At 48.6% G+C, this 26261-nt stretch overlaps 1 protein-coding gene across 2 annotated transcripts; it reads left to right on the forward strand.

Moving 5' to 3' along the window:
• The first annotated feature begins 3304 nt into the window (after positions 1 to 3304).
• LOC119965114 (hepatitis A virus cellular receptor 1 homolog) lies at positions 3305 to 26261 on the forward strand. 2 transcript variants are annotated; one of them, XM_038795442.1, is made up of 4 exons: positions 3305 to 3461; positions 6531 to 6878; positions 24267 to 24346; positions 26043 to 26261. In XM_038795442.1, the coding sequence occupies exons 1-4, from the start codon at positions 3410 to 3412 to the stop codon at positions 26181 to 26183; spliced, it is 621 nt and encodes a 206-aa protein (XP_038651370.1). In that variant the 5' UTR covers positions 3305 to 3409; the 3' UTR covers positions 26184 to 26261. The 2 variants fall into 2 exon arrangements, with proteins under 2 accessions (XP_038651370.1, XP_038651369.1); XM_038795441.1 differs by lacking the exon at positions 3305 to 3461 and adding an exon at positions 6069 to 6253 and having other exon boundaries at positions 6528 to 6878.

Raw genomic sequence — 26261 nt, forward strand, 5'->3', positions numbered from 1 at the left:
GGGGGGGGGGTGGGTAAAAATGCTAGGATCCCAAAGAAGGTCCTACAAAAAACAAAATCCAGGTGGGGGCTAGCCCTCCCAAACCTACAATTCTACCACTGGGCGGCAACAGCCGAGCGAGTAAGGGGATGGATCCAGGAGCCAGAGGCCGAGTGGGTGCGCGCGGAGGAGGCCTCCTGCGTGGGGACCTCCCTCCGGGCCCTCGCCACGGCAGCACTCCCATCCCCACCCAAAAAACATTCCAGCAGCCCGGTGGTGACAGCCACCCTCCAATCCTGGAAAAAACTGCGGCAGCAATTTGGCCTGACCAAAATGCCGGACAAAGCTCCCATCTGCAACAATCATAGGTTCACACCAGCACTGACTGACGCCACCTTCAAAAGGTGGAGGCAGGATGGAGGGACACTGACAGTCAGGGACCTATACGCGGATGGCAGGATCACAACACTGGATGAACTGACAGAGAAATTTCGGTTAGCCAGGGGGAACGAGCTAAGGTATATGCAGCTCAAAATCTTTTTACGAAAGGAGACAAGGACGTACCTACAACCGCCATGACAGACACTACTGGAAGACCTACTGGACGCAAGTATCCTAGATAAAGGGAACTGTAGCAACATGTATGACCGACTGGTAGAAAGGGCCGACACCGTACTGGACGCACCAAGAAAGAAATGGGAGGAGGACCTGGGGATTGAGATAGGGTGGGGACTCTGGAGCGAGGCACTGCATAGGGTCAACTCCACCGCCATGTGCGCAAGGCTCAGCCTGAAGCAACTAAAAGTGGTACATAGAGCCCACTTAACAAGAACCCGTATGAGTAGGTTCTTCCCGGAGGTGGAGGACAGATGTGAACGGTGCCAAAGAGGCCCGGCCAACCACGCCCACATGTTCTGGTCTTGCCCCAGACTTGCGTTGTCCTGGACAGCCTTCTTCAAGGCAATGTCCAAAGTGGTGGGGATTAGGGTAGAGCCATGCCCGAAAGTGGCGGTCTTCGGGGTCTCGGACCAGCCAAATCTATTCCTGGGGAGGGCGGACGCCCTTGCCTTTGCCTCCCTGATCGCCCGCCGAAGAATCCTGTTTGCTGGCGGTTAGCAGCACCCCCCAGAGCTGCAGACTGGCTGTCCGACCTCTCGGAATCTCTCCAAATGGAGAAAACCAAATTCGCCATCCGAGGGTCAGACGACGGCTTCCACAGAATGTGTGAGCCATTCATGCAACAGTTTCGAGACCTGTTTGTGGACAACGAACAAGAGGAAGAATAGCCAGGCGGCCAAGAATCAAGGGAAAATGGTCGTGAGCCGGGGAAGGTAGCCGGGGCATGGAGGGGAGAGATGGACTGGGAGGGAGGGGGGGAGGGGACGGCTAAACCTGAGGAGGGAGGGGCGAACCATGGGGGCGGAGGGGGGAAAACAGCTAAACCTGGGGAGAGGGAGGCGAACCGTGGTGGGGGACGGGGGGACGGGAGAGGACGGCCGGCGGGGGTCAGGGAAGCGGCAGCCGGAGGGAGTGCACGGGATATGCCAAAACGTGCATGACTTCTCCAGGAGCGGGGAACAAGGAAACTGGAGATGGAGGACGGAAGGAGTGGCAGAAGTGGGGGCGAGCGTGGGACGGCAGCGAGACCCATCCGGGAAGGGCGGGCGACAACAACACACAGCACAGCCAAATATCGCACACTTTGATTTTCTCCCCGGCACCCAAGGGTGTGCTTGACCCCCCCGTCCCCACCTCTCCAGCCCCCCCCCCCTCCCCCCACCCCACTGCCCCACAGGGAGTCGCCTACTTACGTGGTGTGGGTAAATTTGCCAGATGTGCAGAGCTGCCGCTGTCGAGCTGGTGCACAGTACCGCACCAGTTATTCTATTTCATATTTTATTGTATTTTTTTTATGTTGGGGTGTGCCCTTCTCCTCTAAATATGTGCATATATATATATGTGTGTTTCTTATTCTGAGTACATAACGGTAATTATACCTTGTTCAAAAACCCAATAAAAATATTTATTTAAAAAAATGAAGGATTTGGTGTCTGGATCTGGCTTTTATTTTGTGTTTTATAATGTCCCAGTCATTAGCCTCTGAAACTGTGATCATCCATATTTGTTTGTCATGGGGCTTGTTGGATAGACACTGAGAGGTTAATTTCACTGGCTGGAAAATCCAGAACTCGGAGGCACGACCTAAGAATAAAGAATCAATCATTTAGGACTGAGACAAGAAGACATTGCTTCAGTGAGAGGATTGTGAAACGTAGGAACCCTCGACCTCAGATCATTGCCGATGCTCCTACATTGAATGTATTCAAGTCAGTGATAGACAGATTTTTCATTTCTCAGCAAATCAATAGATGTGGGCAGTGGAATTGAGGAAGTAGAGCAGCCATGATCGTATTGAAGGATGGATTAAGCTCGAGGAGCTGAACGGTAAACCCTGCTCCTATTTCATATATTCATATGTTCTTAAATACTCTCTTCTTTTTTGTCCGTCTCCTCTTTTTCCTCTCATTAGAAGGCACTCTTCAGAAGTGCAACAAAATCAGACCAGTGACCTGGCAGATATGCCCAACATTTTCCCACTTACCGATCACTCCCCCAACCTGCTGCTCTATTCTTCAGTGAAGGTTGACTTTTTAAAAGAGTGCAGCCGAATTTCTACGCACCCATCACATTACCTCAATTTCTCATGAGATTTGCAACAGATATAATAATGAGTGCAGAATACAGTGGGGTCAGAATTACAGAGAATTGGTAACGCAAGTTCCAGATCAGTTACCCAAATTCAGCATAATGACCTCTTAAAATTCTTTCCTCTTAAATCTTCAAAATGAAAATAAAGGTCCATAATGTCGTAGAGTGACACATATTTGGGTGGCATGGTAGCACGGTGGTTCGCACTGTTGGGTCACTGTCTGTGCAGAGTCTGCATGCTCTCCCCGTGTCTGCATGGGTTTCCTCCGGGTGCTCCAGCTTCCTCCCACAAAATTTGAAAGATGTGCTTGTTAGATGAATTGGACATTCTGAATTCTCCCTCAGTGTACCCGAACGGGCGCCGGAGTGTGGCAACTAGGAGATTTTTACAGTAATTTAATAGCAGGGTTAATGTAAGCCTACTTGCGACACTAATAAAAATTATTATTGTTATATTTTTCTTGAAATGAACTTGGAATGCTAGTTAATTTTGTTGCAGTTAGATACTGATGGAAAAGTAATTGGAGAAAATATATTCTTGATAAACATCTCTTCATTTCACAGGGCCTATTCACAGTAAGCAGAACCTGTAAATGCAAAAAGAAACATTTTCCGCTCGCATCAGTACAGATCTAATATTAGAAACAAAAGTTCAACTCCAGCCACAAGATTCTACAGCAGCTTGCTACTCAGATCATTCTCACCTTTAGTGTCCAGGATCATGTTTATTACAGGGTTTGTCGCTCATTTGACTGCGCTACTTATTCTTTTACGTAAGTTTTAGAATTTTAAAAGTGAATTTTCTTACGTATGTATCATGTTCATATAAAGTGTTTTGTTTGTTACTGACTGGCCTCCAAAGGGATCAGTGCTGATTCACCAAGTGTGTTAAGCTGTAAGGCTTTAGATGCATAAATTACGTTTGTATTCACTTGAGTTTAGAATGGCGAGGGATGAGTTGAACAATATATTTAAAGCGAGGAAGGGATTTGAAAGGGTAGATACAGAGAAACTTTTTGTCTGGGAGAGTAAATCAGAACAAGGAAGGAAATCTTAAATTAGAGCTAACCCATTTAAGAGTGTATTTAGGAAGAATTTATTATGCAGAGAGCAGTAGAAATCTGGAAGTCTCCTCCAAGGGTTCTGGATCCTGTATCAGTTGACATTTTCAAGATTGAAATTGTTTATTTTTTATTAGAGTGCCGCTTGTGTAATATGTCCTTGAACTTAACAAGAAAATGACATTTTACTTTGAAAAAGCAGTTTGGACCATGGAGAATTTAGACAATATATCAGGTGACCTCCTTTTGTGTTTTCGGTACAGGAATAGGGACTAATGCATATCTGGGCATGTCGCTGGGTAACCACTAAAAAGGCAAACAAATTTCCCAGGTACTAACTATCCTTCACCATTTCAAGTGGAGAGTAAAAATAATTGAAAGAGACTAAGAGGTCTCATAAAGATGGGAATGCAAATAAAGGTTTCCTAGTCTGTTCATTATTGGAGTAATGACAGTCATATCAAACATTCCCTGTTGTTTGATGATTGTTTAGGCCATTAAGCCATTTGTGTGTATAATGGGAACAATGATATTGTGGTCACATGACAGAAATTGGTGTCCTGATTACTTTTCCAGTATTGGGAAAATAAATATTTAGTCATAGAATCACAGAATTTACAGTGCAGAAGGAGGCCATTCGGCCCATTGAGTCTGCAATGGCCCTTGGAAAGGGCATCCTACCCAAGCCCACACCTCCACCCTATCCCCGTGACCTGGTAGCCCCACCTAACCTTTGTTTGGATGCTAAGGGCAATTTATCCTGGCCAATCCACCTAACCTGCACGTCTTTGGACTGTGGGAGGAAACAGGAGCACCCGAAGGAAACCCACGCAGACACGGGAAGAACGTGCAGACTTCGCACAGACAGAGATCCAAGCCAGGAATCTAACCCAGGTCCCTGGCGCTGTGAAGCAACTGTGCTAACCACTGTGCTACCGTGCTGCCCGGTCTTCAATTTAAACCAATAAGAATGCCTAACTTGTGTCTGTTCTTAAAACTTACAGTACTCGAGGGTTAAAACACTTCTCTGAAAACAAATCCTGTTGTGGCTAGTCGACAGCTGTGAAGACAGCAGAACCACCCCCCCCCCCCCCCCCCCCCCCCATATTTCCCCTTTCTGTAACATTAGGTAGGAATATGGAAGGATATGGGGCTAAGTGAGTAAATGGAATTGTGGTACAGATCTGCTTCAATCTAACTGAATGGTGGAACTGACTCACTTGCTGAATATCCCAGGTGTGTCCCTTGTTATATTGTCACAGTGGCCCATAACTTTCTAGTTCCCCCTGTAGTGATCTCTGCATATCAATAAACATGATCAATGTACGTAAAACTAGTACAGTCAATTCAATACTAGATGTCTCACTATCAGATGGTATAAGAAAGACTTTCCCGCTTTCTGAGACAGTGTGCTTCAGGAGAGTGAACAGAAAAGACATAGAATAGCTAGAGAGAGAGAGAAGTTATAAGTTATTTCATCGTTACATTGTATAGTTAGTTAGTTATTTTACTGTATTTTATTAATTTTATTACTAGTTGAGTATTGAGTACAAAGGACTCACAAATATTATCTATATTACTCAATAAATTAGTTCATCTTTACAAGAAGACTATTGTTCATATCATCAATTTGGCTGGTTCAAAGAATAATATATATATTATGGAAGGTAATATATAACACCCTGTGTCTCATTTAGGGGGTACCCTCGAGGAAGTTCCTATGTAAGGGTTTATCCGACAATTCTCTAGATCGCTAATGTCCCCTGGACAATTGCGCTGAGGTGGGGACCACCCGACAGGCGATTTAATTCGCTAACTTCGGGTGATTCTGTCAGTTTTACCCTGATTACTACTCTAAAACAGTAAGAAGTCTTACAACACCAGGCTAAAGTCGAACAAGTTTGTTTGGAATCACTAGCTTTCGGAGTGCAGCTCCTGAAGGAGGACTTCGTACCTTGCCCACCCTAGTCCAACACTGGCATCTCCACATCATGACAACTCTGTAAGTTAGAAGGGAAAAAAAAATCACATCTAACTCCAGAGTAATTATTTAAGCACCCAGACAGAGCCTCGCACGGAACACCCTGCACACATCCGACCCCCCCCCCCCCCCCCCCCAGCAGATCCCCCAAACCACCCCCGTAACCAACACGACCCCCCTCCCGGTCCCGCCCAACTTCCACCTCCAAACCCTCACTCCCCCGCCCCCCAACTCCCTCTCCGTTGTCTGAACCACTTACATTTGACACATACCTTCTCCCTTTAACTCTTTAAATTGACCCTTGAAACATCTCCTTTAAGACAGCCAATATCGTGAAAAGGGGTCGATCCTTTCTTCCCTGGCCCCCCTGGTTGCTCCTCGCCAATGCTTCACTGCACAGCCTCACCCAGCCTGAGTGAGGAAGGTTGGGCGAGACGGAGCTTTTGGAATTCCAGCGAGGGTAAATCCATCCAGAGTGCCAATCCACCAGAGACTTCCACTCTGAGGAAGTCTATGATACATATCGCTCACCGTGGACAATCTGGGTGAAGAAGACAGTGGCTGGTATTGCTGCCGTGTAGAGATTCTCGGCCCTTTTAATGATCAGAAAATACATTTCAATCTCTTGGTTTTGGAGGGTAAGTCAGTTAAATATTATTTATCAATTGTATTTCTGACACCTAAACAGTTAATCTAGTTAGTAAGCGGTATTCTGTGTACTGTGCTGCCAGTTCATTTACACTTTCTCTGCCACTGCGATGGCCACTGGATTTTTACTCTCTTTATTTGAAATGTTTCAGGTCCAGTCACCTTTGTGAGAGGATCTGAAGTGCGAGGATTCCTGGGACAGTCGGTCACACTGCCGTGCAACTACTTTGTCAGAGTGAATGGTGAATATGAAATGTGCTGGGGCAGAGGGAAGTGTCCTACATTCGGCTGTTCAGAGACACTGGTTAGAACAAATGGGAAAGCTGTAACTTCAACAACCTCCCCAAAATACCACCTTGATGGTAAAATATTGGAAGGGGATGTATCGCTCACCGTGGACAATCTGGGTGAAGAAGACAGTGGCTGGTATTGCTGCCGTGTAGAGATTCTCGGCCCTTTTAATGATCAGAAAATCCATTTCAATCTCTTGGTTTTGGAGGGTAAGTCAGTTCAATATTATTTATCAATTGTATTTCTGACACCTAAACAGTTAATCTAGATTTATTGTTGATATCTCTGTTAAATATCGACGGGTATGGTAAACGTTTGAAGCCGGGATTTTCGGTAGCCGCCCCTCTGCCCGCGGTCAGTGGATTGATCGACGGTGGGTCAAATCTCCCGCCCACCCGCCCGCGCCAATGCGGAAGGAGAGACTGTGCAGTTTATCTGTGACGTATGCAGAAGACGCGGCTGATTTTCTACAGAAAATAGTTTTGTGCATTAGTTACACTGATAGAACATGGGCAGGGGAGATATTTTACACAGGGACAGCGAGGGATTGGTGAAGTGAATCCCTGAGTCTATGTACTCTGCATTCCACACTGAATGTGGAATGGGATTTAAATATTTGGGAGCAGTATTGATTCTATAAACTGCAAGTAACAATGCATTAGATATACCAAAAATTATGTGGTAGATGCATATTATGCTATGATATTTACCTTCTTCCCACATTAATATTTACCGATGGGTGACTTCTGAATTCTCTGTAAAAATTAATGATTTATTTGATAATTCCATGTGAAGCTCCACGCCCGGGTGAGTCACAGAATCGCCGCCACAATCAAGAAGGCTACTACTTATGACATACATCCGGCAGCGACTCCTCGAAAATGGAGCAAAAGACCTCCAGGACACTGTAACGCTTGCCACCTCGCTGGAAGTGGCCCGCCACAATCTAGGCACGTACCCTGCGGACCCTGCGTGCCCCCTCGCACTTCCCCAGACTCGGCCACGCTACGGGCCTGCGCCGCACAGCGACCTGCCCAGACCGGGGGAACGCCATGCTATTTCTGTGGGCAGGGCCAGCACCCACGTCCACGCTGCCCAGCCCGCTCCGCCATCTGCAGCGACTGCAGGAAGAAGGGGCATTTCGCGAGGGTCTGCCTGGTTAGGCCCAAGGCCCAGAAACACAAAGATCATGCGGCCTGAAAATCAGGCTCACAGGCCCGCAGGCCTCGAAACGTGGCTGCGCGCACCAACCGGACACGCCCCTTTCTGATGCATCATCTGCCTCGTGCGGATAATGGGGGCGGCCATCTTGGCGGTGGCCATCTTCTCGACCCGACACGTGCGACCGACGGTGGTGGTCATTTTGCGAATCTGACTTGGCGGAGGACTCGGACTACCCGCAACTGGGACGATCACCCTAGACCAAACGCAGCCAAAGCCCTGCACAATTCCATGATGCAGGTCCAGGTCAACTGGCGTGACACTCCATGCCTCTTCGACTCCGGCATCCAGAAACAGTAAGGCGCTGCTCCTTGCACACCCATCCCGTATCCCAAACCATAGCCCTCACTCCGGGTCATTCTCGGTCCAAATCAAGGTGGATTGTGTCGCGGATCTCTTAATCCAGGGTGCCGAATACACTCGTTTCAAACTTTATATCCTCCCTCACCTTTGCGCCCCCTGCTGCTCTTGCTGGATTTCCAATGCAGCCACCGAAGCCTGACATTGAAGTTCGGCGGACCCTTACCCCCCCCTCATGGTATGCAGCCTTGTGACACTTAAAGTCGCACCCCCCTTTCTATTCACGAACCTCACTTCCGACTGTATGCCTGTCGCCACCAGGAGCTGGCGGTACAGTGCCCAATACATGACTTTTATCAAGTCAGAGGTCCAGCGGTTACTGGGAGAGGGGGTCATCAAGGCTAGCAACAGCCCCTGGAGAGCACGTGGTGGTAGTCCGGTCCGGGGAAAAGAAACAGATGGTCGTGGATTATAGCCAGACCATAAACCGCTGCATGCTGCTCGATGCATACCCCCTCCCTTGCATAACAGAAATGGTAAATCGGATCGCTTAATGCTGGGTATTTTCCACTGTCGATCTTAAATCCGCCTACCACCAGCTCCCTATCCAACCGAAAGACCGCCCCTATACTGCCTGATGCACGATCAATTGTACAAAGACTAAGGTTGGATACAACTGTGGCTTTATTGCAGTAAGATGTGCGGCCTCCCACAGCAGCTGGCGAAATGGCTGCTGAACAGAGCACAAGCACATTTACACTCCTCCTACTGGGCGGAGCCAGCAGGCAGGGGCTACCGGCGAACCTGTAGTACAGGTCCTACCCTACGTCATCTAATACAGGTGTAACAGTGGTTTACCACATTCACCCACTGTTAAAAATGAGTCCGGCGGGGGTGGTGGAGAACTATATACAGTAGTGAATTTATGTACAGTGTTTTATCAGGGAAAATTAAAAAAAATGTCCTTTGAAGGTCCGGTGCCAGTTAGAAATTCAACCGGTCTGGTGCATTGACGTTCCGCTGGGAGCGACGTAGCGGTGGCGGCGATGTCGATGCTGGCGTGGGCAGGGAAAGGAGGGATGGTCCTGGTGGGGTTAATGGTGGGAGCGCCGGGGGAGGGGAGGGTGGCGCCGGGCCGGAGAAGTGTGTATGGGTGGAACCTGCTGGTGCCAGGTCCCCGAGGAAGACAGTATCTTGGCGGGTTGGCATGGAGCAAGTGGACCCTATCCACCAACGGGTCCGCCTTGTGGATTCGGACATGCCTACGGAGCAGGACCGGTCCTAGAGCTGCGAGCCAAGTCGGGAGTGACACCCCAGATGTGGACTTCCTAGGGAAGGCGAAAAGATGTTCATGGGGTGTGTTATTTGTAGCGGTGCACAGTAGTTACCAGATGGAGTGTAGTGCGTCAGGGAGGATCTTCTGCCAGCGAGAGGCTGGGAGGATCCTGGACCATAGGGCCAGTTGGACGGCCCTCCATACCGTCCCGTTCTCCCTCTCTACCTGCCCATTTCCCCAGGGGTTGTAGCTGGTCGTCCTGCTGGAGGCGATACCCCTGCTGAGCAGGAACTGATGCAGCTCATCACTCATGAATGAAGATCCCCTGTCACTGTGGATGTAGGCGGGGAAACCGAACAGAGCGAAGATTGTGTTTAGAGCTTTGATGACAGTGGCAGACGTCATATCGGGGCATGGGATGGCGAAGGGGAACCTGGAGTACTCATCGACCACACTGAGAATATATGTGTTTCGGTCGGTGGAGGGGAGGAGCCCTTTGAACTCCACGCTGAGGCGTTCAAAGGGGCGGGAGGCCTTCACCAGGCGCGCACGGTCCGGCTGGTAGAAGTGCGGCTTGCACTCAGCACAGACCTGGCAGTCCCTGGTGACTGTCCGTACTTCCCCGATGGAGTAGGGCAGATTGCGAGCCTTGACAAGATGGTACCATCGTGTGACCCCCGGGTGACAAAGGCTGTCATGTCGGGCCCGGAGTCGGTCTACTTGTGCGCTGGCACATGTACCTCGGGAGAGGGCGTCTGGGGGCTCGTTGAGTTTGCCGGGGCGATACAAAATTTCGTAATTATAGGTTGAGAGCTCGATTCTCCACCGCAAGATTTTTTTGTTTTTGATCTTGCCCCGCTGCGTGTTGTTGAACATGAAGGCTACCAACCGTTGGTCAGTGAGGAGAGTGAATCTCCTGTCGGCCAGGTAATGCCTCCAATACTGCACAGCTTCAACGATAGCCTGGGCCTCTTTTTCAACGGACGAGTGCTGAATTTCTGAGGCATGAAGGGTGCGGGAAAAGAATGCCACGGGTCTGCCTGCCTGATTTAGAGTGGCGTAAGTGCGACATCTGATGCGTCACTTTCTACTTGGAAGGGCAGTGTCTCGCCTACTGCGTGCACCCGGCCTTGGCTATATCGGCTCTGATACGGGCGAAGGCCTGTTGTGCCTCGGCCGCAAGGGGAAATGGGTGGACTGAATGAGTGAGTGGGCCTTGTCCGCATAGTTTGGGACCCACTGTGCGTAGTAGGAGAAGAACCCCAGGCAGCATTTGAGGGCCTTGGGGCAGTGGGGGAGGGGGAGCTCCATGAGGGGGTGCATGCGGTCGGGATCGGGCCCCAGGAGTCCGTTCTGAACCACATAGCCAAGGATGGCTAAGCGGGTCGTGCTAAACACACACTTCTCCTTGTTGTAGGTGAGGTTGAGGAGAGTGGTGGTGTGGAGGAATTTGGCAAGGTTGGCGTTGTCATCCTGCTGATCGTGGCCGCAGATGGTGACGTTGTCTCGGTACGGGAAGGTGGCCCGCAAACCGTACCGGTCGACCATTCGGTCCATCTCCCTTTGGAAGACCGAGACCCCGTTAGTGACGCCGAAGGGAACCCTGAGGAAGTGATAGAGACGACCATCCACCTCGAAAGCAGTGTATGGACGTCCCGATTTACGAATGGGGAGCTGGTGGTAGGCGAATTTGACGTCTATCGTTAAGAAGACCCGGTACTGCGCAATCTGATTGACCCTATCAGATATGCGTGGGAGGGGGTACGCGTCAAGCTGCGTGTACCCATTGATGGTCTGGCTGTAGTCCACGACCATTTTGTGTTTCTCCCCAGTTTTAACGACTACCACTTGGGCTCTCCAGGGGCTATTGCTGGCCTTGATAATAAGCAGCCGCTGGACCTCGGACCTGATGAAGGTCTTGTCCTGGGTGCTGTACCGTCTGCTCCTGGTGGCAACAGGTTTGCAATCCGGAGTTAGGTTGGCAAAGAGGGAGGGTGGTTCGACCTTTAGGGTTGCGAGGCTGCACACAGTGAGGTATGGTAGGGGCCCGCCGAATTTGAGGGTAAGACTCTGGAGATTGCACTGGAAGTCCAGCCCTAGTAGTAGAGCAGCGCAGAGATTAGGAAGGACGTAGAGGCAGAAGCAGCTGAATTCCACGCCCTGGACCGTGAGAATGACCGTGCAGAACCCCGGACGCCAGGGAGATTCTTTGATTGGCGGGGTGGACCGCGAGGGAGCAGCGCCTTATCATACCCGGATGGATGAAGCTTTTGGTGCTCCCGGAGTCCAGCAGACAAGAGGTCACGTGGCCATTGATTCTCACACTGGTCGAAGCGGTGGCCAGGGTGTGCGGACGTGACTGGTCGATCGTCACTGAGGCGAGCTGTGGTCGGTCATTGCTGGCGTCAGAAGATGGAGAGCGTGGGGGGCCCAGGTCGTGGAATGCTGTCGGCGTCCATGGCCCGTGGGGAAGACAAGTTGGCGGCGCCTGAAGATCCTGCGGAGGACAAAATGGCAGCGCCCATGGGCCACACGTTGCGGGGGCTGGACAAGATGGCGGCGTCCATGGGCCGCACGTTGCGGGGGGACAAGATGGCGGCGCTCGTGGGCCGCACGTGGACTGAGGGGCGGAAGATGGCGGCGCCCACTGGCCGCTCGTGGCCCCGGGTGGTGAAGATGGCGACGCCCACTGGCTGTGCGTGGTCCGGGACGAAGATGGCAGCGCTCATTGTGTGTAGGTCAGGAGGGAGGGGGCGATAGCGGCGACTGCGCGGGCCTGGCACACCGCGGCAAATGCCCCTTTTTGCCGCAAGCCTTGCAAGTGGCAGTGTGGGCTGGGCAGCGTTGGCGGGGGTGCTTCTGCTTGCCGCAGAAGTAACATCGGGGACCCCCGGGGTGCGCCGGTTGGCGTGTGGCGCAGGCGTACTGGCTGGGTAAAGCCCCGGATGGGGCGGCCGTCTGTGGGGTCCACGAGGGATAGGAGGGGTGGGCCGCGCATTACGTGTGGCGACCGTCATGGAGAGTGCTAGCTTTTTAGTCTCAGCTAGGTCAAGTGTGGCCCCTTCTAGCAGTCGCTAACATATGTGGTCCGACCCAATCCTCGTTACAAATGCATCGCGCATAAGAAGGTTGGAATGTTCGGTGGCCGTAATGGCCTGACAGCCACAGTCCTGGACGAGTGGGATTAGGGCCTGCCAGAAGTCCTCTATGGACTCACCAGGGAGTTGAGAGCGAGTGGCGAGTACGTGCCTGGCGAAGGGTGTGTTTGTTTCCTGTGCATAGTTTTCTTTGAGGGGCGCAATGGCGTCTGCGTAGTTCGTGGGGGGGCTGGATCCGCGGAAACACGCTGGAGCTCAACCTTGAGTACAGGATCTGTATCTTCTGAGCCTCTGTTGGAGCGGTGGTCGCTGAGTTGATATAGGCCTCGAAACAAGCTAGCCAGTGATTAAAGTTCTTTTTGGCGTCGGTTGACTGCGGATCCAACTGCAGGCAATGTGGTTTTATTCGGAGGTCCATCTTTTAGAAAATCTTACTGCAATAAATTGATGCACGATCAATTGTACAAAGACTAAGGTTGTATACAACTGTGGCTTTATTGCAATAAGGTGTGTGGACTCCTACCTTACATCACCTAATACAGGTGTAACAGTGGTTTACAACGCTGCCTTTGAAGCAGCCGGTAGCTCTTCCACTTACTCAGAGTCCCCTTCGGCGTCACAAATGGGGTCTCTGTCTTCCAGAGGGCTATGGACCAAATGGTGGATCAGTACGGCTTGCGGGCTACATACCCGTACTTGGACAATGTCACCATCTGTGGCCATGATCAGCAGGACCATGACGCGAACCTCGAAAAGTTCCTCCAGATCCCCGAGCCCTCGACCTGACCTATAACAAGTAAAAATGACTTTTCCACACAACCCGGCTAGCCATCCTCGGCTAGGTCGTGGAAAATGGGGTCCTAGGTCCCGATCCCAACTGCATGCGCCCCCTTATGTAACTTCCCCTCCCCCGCAGCCTCAAGGCCCTCATACGGTGGTTGGGGCTTTTCTCCTATTATGCCCAGTGGGTCCCCAAATATGCGGACAAAGCCTGGCCACTCATAAAGACCACGACATTTCCCCTGCCTGCTGAGGCCCGGTCGGCCTTCAGGGCCGTATCAAGGGACCTGGCACCCACTGCTGCCCCCGCCCCTGTCCCCCTCCCCATCGGTGGACACCGACCTTGCGTGCCCCCTAGCCCCCCCCTACACCCCCCGCCGGTGCCGGCACCGCTACCTCCAGCCCCAGCTATCCTCTCTGCGCCCTAACCCCTTACCCCGACCCAGACCAAAGCTCCGACCACCGTGCTCCCAGATGTACCCTCAACTAAGATGTCTGTGTCTGCCGCACCACTGCCCAAGCTGAAGAGGTCGATGAGGACGATCAGGCCGCCGAAACGAATTGACTTGTGATTCCACTTCACCCCCGCCAGACTTTGTTTTTTTAAACAGGGGGTGAATGTGATGAATGGTTACTGTATTACTGTACACTTTTCATCATGTAAGGTGATGTCCCCTTTAAGACCAGGCTCTGCCTCCGGCTCCGCCCACCAGGGAGTCGTATATAAGGGGCCACCCTGCAGGCGGCACCCAGTAAGCACCCGTCTCGGCATCAGGCTAGTTTTTAGCTTATTAAAGCTTTCTTTACCGTTCTACTCTCTTGCATTGTTATTGAGGGTTTGGTTTTATTTCCTTCCTGTCGGATGTATTTTAACTGGTTTTGCTGGCTTGTCCTCCATTTATATTATTCAGTTTCTCTCTTTGTTGGTAGTTTCACTTAATTTTTCACAGTTTCTGTTGGAATTCCAATCATACCAAACACAGAGATGGAGATGGACATTCCTTTAGGGGTTCTGAACATGTGGAAACTTTATGACGAAGAAGACATGATGTGAGGGGTGAATCATTGCAGCTCCATGACAATGGTGACATTTTGTCAATTCTCATGATTTTATAGACACCCTCACATGCAATTTGACATTGCACAGAATGCCAATCATCCCTGTCTCCACTTCCCATGTTGGGCTGTAACAGAATTACGGAGAACCATGCCACCCAAAATCTCATGGTCTCTTCTACACAAGTGAGGCTTAATGTTGTTACCTTAATAATCTTTATTATTGTCCTTATTATTGTCATAAGTAGGCTTACATTTACACTGCAATGATGTAACCGAAAATCAGAGAAAGAATTCAGAATGCCCAATTCACCTAACAAGCACGTCTTTCGGGACTTGTGGGAGGAAACCGGAGCACCCGGGGTGAACCCACGCAGACATGGGAGGAACGTGCAGACTCCACACAGACAGTCACCCTAGCGGGAAACGAACCTGGGAACCTGTCGCTGTGCTAACCACTGTACTACCGTGCCGCCCTATATCAATATAACCACTTGTTTCCCTGTCAAATGTGTGACAAATATACACATATCAGCTCAACCCTGAATATTATCTAGGTCTTGTTACATGTGGGCATGTACAGCTTCAGTATCAGAGGAGTTTCATATGGTAATGAACATTGTACAGTCATCAGCGACCATCCCCATTTCTGACCTTTTAATGGAAGGTAAGTTATTGATGAAGCAACTGATGATGGTTGGGTCTAGTATATGAGGAACCCCTGTACCGATGTCCTGAGGATGTAATACTCAACCTTCAACAACCGCAACCATCTTCCTTTGTACTATGTATGATTTTAACCGCTGCAGGGTTTCCCTCCTCCTTATTCCCATTGACTCCAGTTTTACTAAAGTTCCTTAATGCTACACTTGTTCAACTTCTGCCTTGATATAAATGGCTGTAACTCTCACTGCATCACTGGAATTCATCTGCTTTTCCACATTTGAACCAAGGCTTTAATAAGGTCAGGAGCTGAGTGGCCCTGGTGGAAACAAAACTGACGGTCAGTGACCAATTTATGGCTGATTAAGTGCTGCTTCCATCACTTTGCTGATGATCGAGAGTACCGAGGTGCGGTAATTGGCTGGAATGGATGTTGTCCTGCTTTCCATGAATAGGACACACCTAGGGAATTTTCCACATTGTAGTATTGCAGCTTTATAGGAACAGATTGGCTAGGGGTGCAGCATGTTTTGGGGTGCAAGCCTTTAATCCTGCAGCCAAGATGTTGTCAGATTCCATAGCCTTTGCAGCATCCAATGCCTTTAGCATAATATCATGCACAGTTTATTGAATTGGCTAGAGTCTGGCATCTGTGATGGTGTGACCTCAGCCAGAGGCCAAAATGGATAATCCACTTGACACTTCTGGCCAAAGATGGCGGAAAATGCTTCAACGTGGTTTCTGTACTAATGTGCTGGCCTCCCTGGCCATTGAGGACGAGGATATTTTGGAGCTATCTTCTCTAGTTAGTTGTTCAATTGTCCTCCACTGTGCACAACTGCATTGGCAGGACTGCAGAGCTCTGATCTGAGCTGTTGGGTGGGAGTACTTTACTCTGTTTATTGTGTTCTGCTTCTGCTGTTTAGCCTGGCTCAATCTATTACATACTGATAGGATGAAAGTGTACATTTTGTACAGCTAGAAATGATCGGTAGTATATTACTTTAAGGAAGTCCCAATCCAGTTTCTAGTGCACAGCTTAAATCTCCCCGTTGGCACAATTTAGCAATGAATGACAAACTGTGTTCTGTCTTAATATGCATAAATTTCACAATTTCCTGTCTACCGAAAATGCACCTGGCAAAAAAATTCAAAACCGAAGATGTGTGAAAACAGAGAACAAGATTTGCTCCGTGGTTTTGAGATTTATTGTATTCTTCATTTTGAAAATTTCTCCAAACAAAGTTCAGAGACAAGCATCTTACATTAAAAGAAAGAATGAGGGTAAAGAAGTTGATTTATCTTACTCTTTCAGGACTAATTGGAGTATCAATTGCAATGACTTGCAGAATTATGCAATCTGTTGGCGAGATGATATAATATGTGGCTTAGTACATAGAACATAGAGCTTACAGTGCAGAAGGAGGCCATTCAGCCCATTGAGTATGTCTCGACACACTTAAGCCCTTACTTCCACCCTATCCTTGTAACACAATAACCCCATCTAAACTTTTTTGGGCACTAAGGGCAATTTATCATGGCCAATCCACCTAACCTGCACGTCTTTGGACTGTGGGAGGAAACCGGAACATCCAGAGGAAACCCATGCAGACACTGGGAGAACGTGCAGACTCTGCACAGTGATCCAGTGGGAATCAAACCTGGGACCCTGGTGCTGTGAAGCCACAGTGCTAGCCACTGTACTACCGTGCTAGTAGTGAGTGAATCTGACTCTATGTTTTCATCAACATGAGCACAAGAAAGTGACACACTTTGTTCTATTACAGGGAATCGCACGATGACTCTTTCACCCTCTGGTGTGTTCCCTACCCTGGGGTTGGGTCACGGGATGTTGAAAATGGTTCCCCAAAAATGATCCCCAGCGTGTATCACTGTTTAGATCCGCCCCCACACACACGGTTGAATATCTAAAGTTGCAATGCATGTTTCCCCACTCCCCGGGTCCTAACCGATAAAATACTGCACGAACCAAATCTTTCCTGAATGCTGTCAGACTGGCACAACTCCTCCAAATAAACACAGAGCGACATTCTGCCCAATACGCTGCCTCCTTTCTCATACCCTGTTGTGAAAACAGAAAACAGCAAATTGATGAAGGGCGATAGGCTCAGAGTGTCTCCACTGTTCTATTGCTTATCCCTACCCCACCAAAACACACAATGCCTAAATCTGCAGAATTTAAACTCACCTCGGAAGGCTCTGTGTTTTGTTAATTATTTTCTCTCCCTCTTCACAACTGTGAGTAGACAAACAAAATGGAAACATGTTTCATTGGCTTGTAAATAAACTTGGGCTAGCTTGTTGCTCCTCTCTCTCTTCCCTCTGTTGTTGAGGGAATATGGGCCATGTGGGAGACCTCTTAGTGACAACGTCAAGTGAATTTCCAATGCTTCCAACCCATCTGCATTCATTCCCATTTCTGATTGAAACATAACACTGCAGTACAACATTCTAATTGAACATGTGCAACCATTCCCATCTATTTGTGAATGCAAACCATATTAAATATCTTCATTTCAGTGCATACTGTACCAGTATTTAGAAGATGAACATCTTTTCAAAATACCATATTACATAATTGTGGGTCACGAGGGCTGGCCATTAGGTACAAGTGGGTCACCAGATAAAAAGTTTGAAAAACACCTGGACCATACAAGTTATTTAAAAAAAATCTCTAATACAAAAATAATTTCCATTCATTTGCATAGATTGTGATCATTCTGATTTTAGATAGATAAATGAGGCCTTCAAGATACGGTTTATAATCTGAAGAGTATTCCTAGCTTTAAATTAGGTCAAATGGGGCTGCTTGTGGTTAGCTGGTGGAAATGTGAGCGTTATTTGTTAAGTGGACATCTCACTATTTCTGACAACCCAGTGAGCTTATCTTCTGGAGAAGTAAACCGCTTCCTTTGTTGCTAAGACAGTCAGTAGCAGTTTCTGCCCATTTGAAGTTGGCATTTGGAGTTTTGGTCCTACAAACTGCAATCTATCTCCTGCACTCTGGGTGCTGCTTAGCTCAACTAGAATGTTTTTGGAGTTGGGTGAAAACAGGGAGTTCAAGGAGTAAATTGTAAATAATAAGTAGTAATTCAACTTCATTTCAGGGCTAATTTCAAGATAAATTAGTACTTTAATACAGTCACTAAAAGCTGCTCTTTTGATTGGGTGTAGTTTAATTGCATTTCTGAAACGAGTTGGCTGAGTCACTCACAACTGAAGCTGGTTAACTGAACAACTAGCTTTATCCAGTTTCAAAGGCATTGCTTTTGGGGCCCAATAAAAAGGAGGCAGCCTCTGTGCTGCCCTGAGTGCTGCTTGGCTAAACAAGAGCGCTCTTGGAGTTAGGTGAACACAGGGCAAAGGTGAAACTGAAAAGATTGAGTGTGGAACTCAGTCTCAGTCTCGGCAGGGGAGGAGTGCAGCTGAATTTATAAACACTGCGAGGGAGCGAGAGAACTGATTTGGTGAGTAGTGGGTAAGGTTGAGCAATTGTTACGTGATGCATTCTTGTAGTTGGTAAGATTATAATTAGGAGCTGTCCTGTGAGAAAGCAGCATGGCAGGGTGGAGCAGTGCAATGCAGAACAAAAACAGCGGGGTGAACCAGCAGCAGAGCTCAAAGTGATGTCACTATTCAGAAAGTGACGTGTGGCAGCTGATTGATGAGGAACCATCAGGTGGGTATTTCTTCCCATAACTCTTTCAGGTACTTTATTTTTTGGAATAGCTAGAGTCTAAAGTAGAGGAAGGTCCTACAATACTTTAAATTTAAGGGAGAAACTAAGAACTCAGTTCAAAGATATGGCAGGAGAACTCTGCCCGCAGAATGATCCTCCTGAAATATGTGGGAAATCCGTGACACTCCCAGCAGCACGGTAGCCTAAGTGCATAGCACTGTGGCTTCACAGCGCCAGGTTCCCAGGTTCAATTTCCCCGCTGGGTCACTGTCTGTGCGGAGTCTGTACATTCTCCCCAGGTGGGATTCTCTGATCCTGAGGCTAAGTGTTGATGCCGTTGTAAACGCCATTGTGTTTCTCGACGGCATCAACATGGCCTCAGGCGCATCAATTCTGACCCCTACAGGGGGCCAGCAGGGCACTGGAGCGACCCACACTGCTCCAGCTGCCGATCCCCGGTGTCAAACGGTCTGCGCATGCACAGTGGAACCGACGCCAATGCACACATGCAACATGACTTAGGGCTATAGGGGCCGGCACAGAACAAAAGGGGCCCACAGCATGAGAGGCTAACCTGCCGATCGGTGTGCCCCGATCGCGGGCCAGGCCACAGCGGAGCGCCCCCTGGGGTCGGACACCCCCCCCCACCCAAAAAACTAGTCCACTCCAGATGCATCCATGCCGAGGTCCTGCAGGGTAAAATCAGGTGTGGACAGCGCCGGCAGGACCCGGCTTTTTTAGCGTTGCCGCTCGGCCCATCCCGGGCGGACATTCACTGGGGGACCCCTCACAGCGGTCCCCGACTGGCGCATGCCGGCCGCGCCGGTGCCTATTGCCTGCGGAGAATTGAAGGACTGGCATCGGGGTGACGTGGCGCAATTCGCGCCGGTCCCGGCAATTCTCCGGCTGGTCCCCGGGGTGAGAGAATCCCGCCCCCTGTGTCTGTGTGGGTTTCCTCCGGGTGCTCCGGTTTCCTCCCACAGTCCAAAGACATGCAGGTTAGGCGGATTGGCCTTGATAAATTGCCCTTGATGTCCAAAAAGGTTAGGAGGGGTTATTGGGTTATGGGATAGGGTGGAAGTGAGGACTTAAATGGGTTGGTGCAGACTCGATGGGCTGAATGGCCTCCTTCTGCACTGTATATTCTATGTTCCAGTGTCTCTGGTGACTATGTATGCAGGAAGTGTGTCCAGCTGCAGCTTCTGAATGACCACATTGCACACCTGGAGCTGTGGATGGACCCACTATGGAGCACCTGTGATGCTGAGGACATTGTGGATAACATGTTGAGCAAGCTGGTCACACCGCAAGCAATGGCTGCATAGGTGGAAAAGGGGTATCGGATCGGCTGGGGTTGGGTGCGGAGGCAGATGTTGTAGCCTTCGCATCGCTGATGGCGGATCCTGTTGTGGTGGTGGTCAGTTTCTCCATCCTGTGACCTGGCGTGGCGAGGGGATCTGTTGGAGTTCTTAACATTCGAGGAGGTGAAGTTTGAGTTGAGGGGATGTATGGAAGGGTTCTACAATTCATGGGCTCTGTTCATTATGCACTTTGAAGAATTGGATGACATTGAACATTGGGGGGCGGGCGGGGGTTTGGACTGTGTATGTTGTTGATGACTCATCAATGGGTGGATGGTGGATTCCTGGTTCCTTTTCTTTGGTGTTTGTATTTAAAATGTTGGGGGCAGTTTGGGGGTTGGTGGGAGGAGGGGAGGATCGTTGACCAGGGGTTTGACATTGTATTTGTTATAGTTGATTGTTGGTGGGTTTATATTTGGATGAAAATGTGAAAAAGGAGGAGAATACAAATATTTTTTTAAATCCCTCATTAAAACCACTCTGCCTTTGCAATATGCTTGCCTAATACAAGCTATCACTTCACAACCACAATTGAGGGTCTCCACACAACCCGTGCTATAGTCCTTCAATTCTTTTCAATTTTGTAACTCCGCCATAAAAACTGCCGGTTTGCCTCTTATTATATCCTACCTTATAATTGGAGTGATTTTTATCCATAAATATTAAGGCTACTACAGTTCCTTCACCATTTCCTCTATCTTTCCAGCAGACCCTATCATCTGCCCTGTTTAGTTGCCCAGCATATTTTAGTCAAATATGAATAATTTTGGTAGAACTGTAGCTTAAAGTTGCTGCTGAAATGATTGGCAATAATATTTTTTATCTATCACAGGTTCTTCCCCAGTAACGATTGTAGCCACCTGAGATGGCCACTAACAAACACAAAATGGAAGACTGCAAAGAGTGCAGGGAAAACGGACATGTTTAAGAGCAAACAGCTTGCAGAGCAATTATGTATTGAGACAATTGCAGAAACCGGTTTCCTGACAGCTGCAGAGATCAGGCAGCGTTGTAAATGGAAAGCCGTTAGCATATTAATGAGGTGATACCGGGCCAGTCCCAGGTACAATGGACAAAAATTAAGTGTCAATCGATACATTCAATAGCAGACCAGACACGGTGGAGCCAGAGAAGCCCAGGACAATAAGTTCTAAGAACCGCCCCAGCGATCAAGGAACGGCCCTAGGATTGGGGGGTTCAAACCATATTGATTGGGAAGAGGCCCAATCGATCCCCAGCAGGTGAGGGAGCCCGCCCTAAGGCGCGCAGACCCCCTGGGACCTATAAAAGAAAGGTCCCACACATGGTTCAGTCTCCTGTCTCCGGCCTCCGACTCCAGCCTCCAGACCCTGTCTTCTACATCAGCCGTTGAGCAGCAGCCGCTAATAAGTAAGTGCCTAACGACGACCGCTAACTGAAACCGGCATTACTTACACCCTTGCCGACTGATAGTGATCCGAAGCCTGTAGACCAGACCAGAACAAAGGCCTTGTTCCCTGACCTCGCAGTTCCTTCTTAGCTAAGTATTAGTTGTTTAGTGGTAGAAGTAGGTTTAATCTTTAGCGTGTGCATGAGTGTTATTATAATTGTGTTATAATAAACTGTTGTGTTATAATAAATTGTTTTGGACTTACTAATTGGTGTACAGCTTTATTGCTTTTAACTTGACCTTGAAACTTGTGTTAAGCACACTCACCCAAAACGAGCAACATGATTCCTCCGTTTACTGATGTGACCCATACTACCGGACATGGTAAGCATAATAACTTCAGTGAGATCAAATACATTGGGGGAATTTTGCACCCGCATTCTCTGAGAATGCAAATGACAACGTGGGTGCTGTCATGTTGAGAGTACCTTTAAGAAATTGATGTTTAAGCAATGTAACCTTTAAGAAATGGAGCAGCTCGTATTACTGAAGTGATGTCAGAGGGTGGGGGGAGCTGAGCTGAGCTCACTTCTGCTTGTTGGGAGTTTTGGTTTCAGTTTTGAGGAAAAGAGCTTGGGTGTGTGTGTGTTTGCAGTAAGCTGGATCTGCTGTGATCTCTGCCATGAAAGACTATCTCTGAATCATTTGGATGATTTAAACTCATAATAGAAATGTATTTAACCTGATGTGTTTCTGTTTAAAGGTGTTAAGTCTTTTGGAGGTTTGAAGGAACATTTTGAGGAATTATTTAGTGTTGTATTATTTTCAGGGTTATCTTTGAAGTAAGGGGTGGTAAGTGATCTAATGTTTATTTAAAAAGATTAAGTTGAATTCATGGAATAAATATTGTTTTGTGTTTTAAAAACCCATGTGTCCATAATTGTAATACCACACCTGGAGACCAAGCCGTGTGCCTCAAAAGCAACAATACATTAAAGGGAGAGATTGGTAGAACTCCATGATACATTTTGGGGTTCTGAAAACGCCGCTCCCATAACAGTGCAAAATAATAATAATAATCTTTATTAGTGTCACAAGTAGGCTTACATTAACACTGCAATGAAGTTACTGCAAAAATCCCCTAGCCGCCACACTACGGTGCTTGTTGAGGGAGATGTACGTCTTTTGGGACTTGTGGGAGGAAACCGGAGCATCCGAAAGAAACCCACACAGACACAGAACGTGCAGACTCCGCACAGACAGTGACTCAAGCTGGGAATCGAACCCGGGTCCCTGGCACTTTGAAGCAACAGTGCTACCCACTGTCCACCCCGCAGCCCATTTATCATGAGAATCAGAAAACAAGATGGTGGCATGGATGTGAATAAATTTTAAATGGCAACACTGCCAACATTTCTGCACTGTAAATTCTATGATTCTATGAATATGGTCCCTCTACATTAGAATTCCCCCTCACCGACATGATGTCACCTCGGTGAAGTTTACAACTGCTTTTTAAAAATGTGAGGCAGTTGGTGGGAAGTCGCCAGGGCATACAAATAAGTATAGTCTCCAAGATGAGGGTGGCATGGAGGAGAAATGCCGTGATACTGCCCCTGTCACTCTCCTGGCACTGCTCGGTGATAGGACAGTACTGGGGATGAACCATCTGGGGAGTTCCATTGGGGTGGTTCCCCTTATTTGTGTGTGGGGGTGGGGGGTGGCTTTGCTGGTGCTTGTGTGTGGTTCCCCATATCCTTGCGGGAGGTGTTCCTCATATCTATGTTGGAGGGGTGGAGGTTTCCATGGGGCATGGGGTGGGGGGAGGGGTTGGGGGGTTGCCCCGAGTTGTGGCAGGGGATATTTACCTATATATGGGGGGACTGAATTCTTTAAAGCGCAGATCAGGGCGCCCTTTAAAAACAGCGCCCCCATCTGTGTGGAGCTCGTGTTGCTGGTTCTATCAGGACCCGCCTTCTCCTATGGCGATTTTCGCACCTCCCAGCCATCACTGATTTGAGTTTTAAAAAATAGATATTGATCAAAGAATGAAAACAAAATTAGGCATTAAATTTGGGGAGTCTGCTTCGATGCCAGACGTTACTCCCTGTGAATTTATCTCCAGATATAATAATTTTGCTGGGTCAGAGGTTAATTAATAGCATGAATTTTAATCTTGTGGTTGGAAAAACTATGAACAGGCTGAAATATCAAAGGACAGAGGGATGAATGTTCCAATGACTTAACGTGAGTGAGAACTGACCATTCTTGTGAAACTGTGAAGTGGAATTATTTTAAGAAAGGACAGCCAAAAGCTGCATCGGTGGCCATCCAATGAGTTAAAATGATGTGACTCTATGATCCATCCCGGGACATGTCTATCTGCATTCAAGAAGAAGCTCATATTAACTAGATAGGTTGAGTTGAAGGATCCGTTCACTCTGGCTCTCTGGAATGGTGAAGAATAATCCTGTCAGTTGACAGGTATGTTGACAAGAGCTGTCCCATCAAACCCAACCATGAGGAGATAAGGAATAGGAGCGGGGCAGAAAGTACGACATCTCTAGCCTGCTCTGCCATTTAGTAAGATCATAGCTGATTCTCCACTTTCTGGCTTAATTCCCATATCCCATTCAAACAATAACATGGTAAGCTTTCTACTTTCCGAGCTCCAGAGATGCTTCTTACCTATATGGATGAGAAGGTGGCAACTGTTCTGGATTGCTGGATAAGGCCGATTAAAACATTTCTTCTTTTGGTCGGTTTCTTTCAGGTAAGGAGATTTCCTCTTACTCTAACTCTCTGACTGCCTCACCAACGACACAAAATTCAACTCTAACTCCACATTCAATGGTGAGCAGTTCTATTTTCTCAAAATATAACTGTTTTGGTTACTTCTGTATTTCATTGAATCCCTACAGTGCAGGCGGAGGCCATTTTGCCCATTGAGTCTGCACCGACCCTTTGAATGACCACACTACCTTGGCTCAATCCACCATCCTATTACTGCAACCCCACCCTCGGGGGGCAATTTATCATGGCCAATCCATCTAACCTGCACATCTTTGGACTGTGAGGGGAAACCGGAGCACCTGGAGGAAACCCACGCAGTCCCGGGGAGAAAGTGCAAAATCCATATAGATATTTAACTGAGGTCGGAATCGAACCCAGGTCCCTGGCGCTGTGATACAGCAGTGCTAACCACTGTGCTGCCCCCTTGTTACTCCTATCTCTGATGGGCAGTCTTCACACACAGTGTAGGATAAGGAAATGTTGATGGTAAGTGAGTGGTTGGGGTGTTTGAGCCTTGGTTTTATACCGCCTTGGGAAATGATGTGAGAGCTGTCTGAGGGATCAAGGATGTGCGATATATTCTGGGTTATTCAGTTGCTTCAGAAACAGTAGAGGGAGAGTTGATGACAGAAAAGACTGAGGATTTATTTGATGCAAAGTTTTGAATACTAAAAGGACATATAGCCTCCTTGCCGCAAGCGCGCCCCGCGTGGGGGCAGCGAATGGGGCATCGGGCCCACGACGCCTTCCCGCCATTCTCTGGCGATCACATAATCGCCGCCAGTCCTGCGCGCGCCGGTCAATTCTCTGTGGTCGACCGGCCAAGTTCCCGGCGACGTGGTTTTAATGTGGTTCCAACCGGCGGGAGCTTGGAGTCGCGGCTGCGGTGGCTGTGCTGGTGGGGGGCAGTAGGATCTGTCACTGGGACGGGCTTCCACGATGGCCAGACCCGCGAACGAGGGCCACCGATCGGCGGGTGCACGCGATCTGGGGGGGAAATTCTTTGGCGCCGGCCCTCAATGTGGGTCCACAAGGTCGCGCGGGGCCGGCACCATAGGCGGCCGCCGCCGCATGACCCATGGCCGGAAGTGCAAGGCCCGTATCGGTAGCCGGAGCTGTGAAGAGCACTCCGGGGCACTGCAAGCCCCCTTAAAAACGACGAATCACCCCGGACTTTCTAGAAAAAAGTTTGGAGTGATGAGTGGCCGTTTTCTCACGGGCGTGGGGACATAGCCCCATTATTGGAAAATCCTGCCCATAACAACGTGATTGGGGTGGCAGAACATTGTGGATTTCAGGTGATCATGCCATGAGAAGTATTTGATATTGACTCACATAATGTTTCATGGTTCATACAGACCTTTGGAATTATTTTCAAAACCTCGTCACCTATCGTCACACCTTCATCTCCAGTCATGTTCAATGGTTAATGTGATGATCGGTATTTACCTTTAATACCTTGCCCCTTTAAGAGGCTTGGAACCCTGGGGGACTCCGCCTCTGGCTACGCCCCCAGGAAATAGTATATAGGATAAGGCTCCACGTTGCGAGCACACTTCTCTCGAATGCAGTCCTGTTCTCTGTATATTAAAGCCTTTGATTACTGATCTTGCTCTCGCGTCGTAATTGAGAGTGCCTCAGTTAATGAATATCACTTTGTTCTGTAACAACTTTTTGAGCTGTCTTTCTTGCACGGATACAGGCTTTCATTTTGTAAAGAAAGTTCCTGTTCTCTGATTCTATTTCTCTGTTTCAGGTACCAGAAGTGCTCCTTCGCACCCTGATTTCTCCAATTCTGTTGGCTCTTCGTGTTTCAGTTTTAATCTGCTTCATTGCAATCACCGTGCTCCTGTGTCAATGGAAGTGTGCGATGCAACCATCCAATAAACTGCCTTAATCCTCAAAACACTGAGAAGAATTTCTTTACACATGCATGATGGTTGTAGTGTAGAATAAAGAGGCTTTATTTCACCAA

Source organism: Scyliorhinus canicula, chromosome 4, assembly GCF_902713615.1.
Source record: "Scyliorhinus canicula chromosome 4, sScyCan1.1, whole genome shotgun sequence".
Lineage (NCBI taxonomy): Eukaryota > Metazoa > Chordata > Chondrichthyes > Carcharhiniformes > Scyliorhinidae > Scyliorhinus > Scyliorhinus canicula.